Source organism: Vicia villosa, linkage group LG7 (assembly GCF_029867415.1).
Source record: "Vicia villosa cultivar HV-30 ecotype Madison, WI linkage group LG7, Vvil1.0, whole genome shotgun sequence".
Lineage (NCBI taxonomy): Eukaryota > Viridiplantae > Streptophyta > Magnoliopsida > Fabales > Fabaceae > Vicia > Vicia villosa.
In genome coordinates this window covers 80,087,534-80,094,566 of record NC_081186.1, presented here as the reverse complement: position 1 = coordinate 80,094,566, position 7,033 = coordinate 80,087,534, and the positions used below count along the sequence as shown (strand labels likewise).

At 32.4% G+C, this 7,033-nt stretch overlaps 1 protein-coding gene across 1 annotated transcript; it reads left to right on the top strand.

Moving 5' to 3' along the window:
* Positions 1–921: 921 nt before the first annotated feature.
* LOC131617582 (uncharacterized) lies at positions 922–5,150 on the top strand. Its single transcript, XM_058888845.1, has 2 exons — positions 922–1,144; positions 4,787–5,150. The coding sequence occupies exons 1-2, from the start codon at positions 1,034–1,036 to the stop codon at positions 5,012–5,014; spliced, it is 339 nt and encodes a 112-aa protein (XP_058744828.1). The 5' UTR covers positions 922–1,033; the 3' UTR covers positions 5,015–5,150.
* The last annotated feature ends 1,883 nt before the right edge of the window (positions 5,151–7,033 follow it).

Here is a 7,033-nt window from a genome sequence, read left to right as displayed (position 1 = left end):
TTGGGGATATAAAAGAAAGAGTAATTACCAGGTCCAAACATTATGGGTACCAAGTGGACCTATAAAAAATATGTGTTGAGAATGGAAATGTCACTAGAAACAAGGCACACCTTAATAGATACTGTAAACTTTGATGAAACTTTGTCTCCTGTCACTCTTTTAGAAGCTATAAGGTTGTTAATAGGAATATCATGTCTTTTAAAGTTCAATTTGTATCACATTGATGTGAAAAATGCCTTCCTAAATGGACATATGAATGAAGAAGTTTATGTTGAATAATCCAAATGAATCATTGATCCATATTCACCATATCATGTTTACAAGCTTAAGAAGATTCTTTATGGATTGAAACAAGCTTTCGGAGTTTGGTATGAAAGGCTCATAGAGTTTTTCACTAGAAATGGTTATATTAGAGGTGGAATTGATAAAACTCTGTATATTATGCAAGATGGTGGATGACATTGTGTTTGTAGGGATGTCAAGCAAGATGGTAGAATATTTTATTCAACAAATGCAATATGAGTTTGAAATGTGTTTGGTTGGGGAACTTTCTTAATTTCTTAGTTTTAAAGTTAAGGAAATGAAATATGACATTTTTGTGTCATAAAGCAAGTATGCTAAGAATATTGTATAGAAGTTTGGTCTTGAAAATTCTAGGCATAAATGTACTCCTGTAGCCACTCATGTCAACTTACTAAAGATGATCAAGGAATGGTTGTTCATCAAAATCTCTATAGAAGTATGATTGGAAGTCGGTTATATCTCACTGTTTGCATCCTGACACCACCTTATATTTAGGTGAAAATATTACACTTTTTTGACCAAGTTGTTGATTTGACAACATTATTAATACAACTATCTTAACCTTTGTTGAAAGTTTTATATAATAAAGTACAGATTCAAGATAATACTAGTATATATATACACCCACATCCTATAGGAAGAAGATGCAAAACAAGTTCTACAAAGTCAACTTGGATTCCAAATCTTCCATAGATCCATCCACAACATATTTGAAAAGAAGAAGAAGAAGATGCCTTGCATTTACATCACCACCAATCTTAACTTAGATGGAGTTGATACTGATCCCATCTTTTCTGAAGTCACCACTGCCATCTCAACAATCATCGGAAGACCCGAAAAGGTACACTTTCTGTGTTTTTCATGCAAAGTTTTTAAGATTATGTGTTTTTTTTTTTGGTTTGTGGTTGACAAAATTATGGTTTTGGTGTGTTGGTTTTGATAGAATGATTCATGTTGTTGATTAGTTTCTTGTAAGTTTTGATCCAAGTAATTGTTTTGGTTAATATTGTTTGGCTATTTCTAGTTAGATTGTACTATCCAATAGAATAAAATGAAAAACATTATTTTAAAATATAATTTAATTTAATTTAGGATATGATGTAACTATTTAGACTTTGGAGACACGAGGTTTTGTTTGTTGCTTTGTATGTTAATTAGAAAATTGATGTTTTGTCTTACATCAGGGTGATTATTTAATTATGGTACTTGAGAAAAACAAACTGGTTTGGTTTCATATTGGTTATGAATGATATTAATTTAATCAAATTAATATATTATATTTAATCATATTACTACTAATATATAATATTAATATAATATTAAATATTTTAAGTAAACCAATATAAATTAATAATATAATTTTTAAAAAATTTAGTGATGACTCAAACTTTATGTTTTATCAACTTAGCAAGTCGTCCCATATAGAGCAGCTCATTTTGACAATTTTAATTAGTAATGATAATGATGCAACTTGATTATAATACAACTTGACTTAGACTCCGCTAAAATTGGGTGCATTGGTTTGGGGGAATCCCATTAATATTAAAATAATATGACAATTATGAAATAGTAAGCGTTAAGTTTATGATTAGTTTTACTGTTAAAAAAAAGTCATGCTAACTAGTTTTCAATGACACTCTTTAAAAATTTTAAATAAAGATTTTAAAAAAAAAATCAAATATTTCAATTTCTAATAATTAAATACAGAGATTTCAAAAAGTAATTTTTTTTTTTAAAGTTTTTAAAGAGTGTTTCCGATATACTCATTAACATTTTCTTTAAGGAATTCAAAATTCTATATCCAATTCAAAATAATTATTTTTTGATTTTTTAAATATGACTACAAAATCATACATTTTGGGGGTGTTTGTTTCATGAATATAAATGTTATTCTCGAAAATGTAACATTGAAATTCATGTATTTTCTTGTTTGTTTTAAGTTTTGATAAATTATATTCAGAGACTCTTATTCTCAGAAATATGTTTTGTTCATTGATTTCTTTATATTTATTCTCATGTCAAAGGATGAGAATTCTATATTTTCATGCGAATATAAAATAACCAACCATAACTTCCAACTCTCATATTATTTTGATACATTTATTTTTTTAATGTTTAATTTTTAAAATTTAATTAAATTAAAACAAACAATATTCCTGGGAACTTTATTGATTTACCAAACATATTGATAGAAATAAAGTACCTGGCAATAATATTTCTAGAAATGATATTTCTCGGATTATAATTTTATTCCATGAAACAAACACATCATTTGATGCTAACTCTTGAATATGTTTTATAAGTACAACCGAAATTAAAGTGAAAAAAAATGATGGTTTAAAATTGAATCTTAATGCAACCTTATTGTAATAAGAAATTTGCCTGAGTCTTCGCCATGTGTCTTCACGCTAGAGAATTTCTCAAAAATATTTTTGATTGAAAATAAGAAACTTTAAGAGTGTGTTTGGATGAAACATTTTAATGAGGGAAAGTAATTTTTTTAGGGAATTTAAAATGACTTGATCAAAATCCATTGTTTGTTTGGATAATAAATATGGAGAATTGTTAAAATGATATAAATTTATGAAGTATTTTAATCAAGTTAAATTTAAAGAATTTCAAATAACACCAAAAAGTAAAGAATTTGAAATTTCTCCAATATTTATATGTTAAATTGTTTATTATAATTTTTTTCAAATCTTGCAAGATGACCCTTATATGTTATGAAAATTTTTAATTCACCCCATAATTTTCAAAAAATTACAAATAAATTCTTAATAATTTTCATTTTTCACAAATTGGTTTCTTGAAATTTTCAAAAATTGTAAATTGATCCCTATTTTTTATATTTTAAAATTGGCCTAAAAATTTTAAAATTTATAAAAATGACCTAAAAAATTTAACAATGAATCATTTTAATACTCTATCCAAACAAAAGAATTTAAAATTGAATGAATTTCAATTGAATCATTTGAATTGCTTAGAATTTTGAATTTCTTAAAAATTCACAATTATCTCAACCAAACACACTCTAAAGGATTTCAAAGTTTTAAATAATTCAAATTAATGATTCATTTGAAATTCATTCATTTTTAAATTCATTTGTTTGGATGAAATATTAAAATGATTCATTGTTAAATTTTTGGAATGATTTTCATAAATTTTAAACTTTTAGGCCAAATTTAAAAAATAAAAAATAGGGAGCAATTTGCAATTTTTGGAAATTTTAAGATACTAATTTGTAAATTTTGAAAATTATTAAAAACTTATTTGTAATTTTTGGAAATTTTTGTGGGTAAATTTGAAATTTTTATAAAATATGAGGACCATCTTGTAAATTTTGAAAAATTAATAATAAACATTTTAACGTTTGCATTATATAGGGGGCAATTTCAAATTCTTTACTTGTTAGTGTTATTTGAAATAAATTTACATCATTTTAACAATATTCCATATATAATTTCATCCAAACAATGAATTTTAGTCAAGTCATTTTCAATTTCCAAAAAAAAATTACTTTCCTCACTAAAATACTCCATTCAATCACACTCTTAATTTTTTATTTATTTTTTCTAAAATTTTCAACCAAATCTCTCGACACCCTATTGCAAGTTGCAACTCTTCTTCACATCAATAAAATTAAGTGCATGTTGTTTTGATCTATTTGATGTGAAATTATCACATGTTATAATAACTAGATTGTTATCATGGTTAACCTATCAAACATAAAATCAAATAACTATCAATATCAATAAATTGAGTCTATTTTCTTAGTTTTTTTTTACAATAAATCTTTTCCATAATTCCGTAAGATGACTCGTTAACTTATTCTACGTGCTTCATAATTTTGTTAAATAATTTGGTGATCCATTCAATACCAATATGGTTTCAGTTATGATTTAGTTCTAGAATAATTTGTGCATAATAGTTTAATTCATTAATCAAATATAATAGCTTGGTTATTTGAACTTTAGTTCGGTTCAGTAAAACAGTTTAATTATTTTAATTTCAATTCGGTTTGATTCAAAAGTTCGATTTATTTGTTGGATTTTTTTTTAACAACGCTTTTGTTGGATTTTTTTTTAACAACGCTAACTGTAATAGATAACCCCACGTATTAAACAATCATACTAACCTAAATAAAGAAAGAATATTCTCTAAGAAACAAAGGACAAGCATGACTTCATCCGAGAAACAAGCTGAGGAGCAGCTGGCCACCCAGCACCCCTATCTATATAACAATGTGAATGGGACTGTTTACCATCCTTCCTGTGGGACCCCTGCACCAGCACCACAGTTATTTGTTTATTTGTGGGTGGGTACAGAACAAGAATAATGACTATTATAAAAATAAACCAAGAAAAGTGAAATTTCTTTTTATTTTCATAATTTTAAAGTGGTGTAAAAAAATATAAATTTTCAAGACATTATATTGTGAATTTTTTTAATAAAACTGTATTGTGATAATATAATAACTGTGCAGTTTGTGATGGTCCTATTGAAGTCATCAGTGCCAATATCATTTGAAGGAAACAAAGATCCAGCAGCTTATGCTGAAATAATATCAATGGGTGGCATAAATAAAGAAGTGAAGAGTAAACTCATTGCTACCATTGGCACCATATTACAGTCAAAACTCTCTATTCCAAGAACACGTTTTTTCGTTAAAGTTTTTGATACCACTGCATTTCCTACCCCATCTAAATTGTAATGCTTTCATATTTCTACAACAATAATCATCATCACAATTTGTTTTTATGATGTGTATTGTTATATACTCCATGAAAAATTAATATTATGTTATCTATTCTCGTGCTTAATGTTTTTCTTTATCAGATAAATATTGAATTGAATCTAAGAGATCATTCACTCACTATTGACAATATAAATGTTTAAGTTAGAAGTTGAATTTATTTTGAAAATTTCTTTAGCCACTTCTCTATGGGGGTCACCCTAGCGAAAATCCCAAAATACTCCTGCTTCGGAAATGAACTTCCGAAGCGCTTTTTTTTTAAAAAAATTTCCATAATTCGGAAGTGCATCTCCGAAAACACCTCATGGGGGTGTCTTCGGAGATGAACTTCCGAAAACACCTCATGGGAGGTGAATTCGGAAGTTCATTTCCGAATTATGCAGAAACTGTGTTTTTTTTTTATGTTTTATCTAAAACAGTCTCGCATTTTAATTAAACGTAAACGCCAAATAAAATAAGCAATAGATAAACTGAAAATACTAATATGATAAATAAACAAAAAAAAATACTAATCCGATGAAAATAATATATACAAACCGAAACAAATAAAAATAGTGTGCTAAAGATACAATCCGAAAACAAAAAATAAATAAACCCGACCACTACTGGGTGTGCCTAACCCTCTCACCCTGGGCCCTCCTCTGCCGCCTGTACCCCGCCGCACGGCCCGCATCAGTGACGATCATCTCCATCACGGCGACTGCATCTGGACCGCCCTGATGAACGAGACCTCGATCCAACGCGTCCCGCCCAAGCATCTCTATCCGCTGGCAGATCGGCAGGAGATCAATGGCGTGGTCATCCTCGGCCTGCTGGTTCTCCAGGATCTCCTCATGTGCTGGCCTAGGAGCGCCGGAAACGTCGGGTCTCAGCAGAGGATGGAACACCCGGTAGAACCATGTGACGTACCCCTCCTCACTGTGCCAGTCCTGTGTGACCCGAGTGAAACGGTACTCCTGCGGTACCACATGATGCTGCCAGTCCTCCCATATGGCAGTGAGCTGCACTCGGGTCACTGTGTCGGGAGCTGCCTCAAAGGGTGACCTGGGTATCCGCTGCACGAATCCGAACTGACGCATGCACCGCTCAGGGAGATACCGGACCATGGTGCCGGTCCCGCATGCCAACCAGCCTGAATATAGAGCAATGCCGTCAAAGGGGACAATCTGAGCGTAGTCGACGAACGGCCTCCAGGTGACGTCGTCGTGCATCGTGCGGTCCAGGTACAAACGGTATGGTCCCACCGCATCGTTCCCCCTCTGGAGAGCGTATCTGGCGGCCCTGGGCATGGCGTCCACGTACGCAGGATCGATGTGAAAGCCGTGGATGCGGGAGAAGTAGGAGATGATCCAGCTCTGAAACAGAAACACGATAATGTATTAAAAATAAATACGAAACATAAATAAATAAATAAATACGATAATGTGTTAAAATAAAATGTACCGTAAGCAGTGTGCAGGATCCGACCAACTGCCTCGTCCTCCAGTTGGAGGCCTCATTCAGCTTCTGGTAGAGATATGTCAGAGTAGCTGCCCCCCAGTTCCACTGGTGAACAGTATCCAGGTCCATGAAGTAGCGGAGGTAGGTCACGTCGACGTACCTGGCACTCTTATCCACAAAGCATGCAGCGCCTACCACATGCATGTACCAGCACCGGAGAGCGCAGCCACGGTGATACTCTGTGAATAGCTCGTCACCCTCACCCTCAGCCTCGGCAGCCGCGTCCAGGTGGTGCTCAAAATAAGTGCTCAGTGTGGTGAACCGGACATGAGGCCCAGATGTTGTGACGCACTCAAAGTGAGCAACCTCGTGCTCCATGCCCAAATAGAGCGTCATCCACTCAATGGCCTCGACCCTCTGGATCCGGGAGTGGTGCAACAGTGGCCCCCTAATAGGCAGGTGGAGAAGACACTGCACGTCGTGCAAGGTGATCGTCATCTCCTCAACCGGCAGGTGGAAAGAGGACGTCTCCTTGTG

Bases quoted from the DNA above. Each gene is read 5' to 3' on its own strand.
- LOC131617582 (XM_058888845.1), top strand. From the start codon at position 1,034: ATGCCTTGCATTTACATCACCACCAATCTTAACTTAGATGGAGTTGAT. The intron at 1,145-4,786 runs GTACACTTTCTG...ATAACTGTGCAG, and splicing joins TCATCGGAAGACCCGAAAAG to TTTGTGATGGTCCTATTGAA.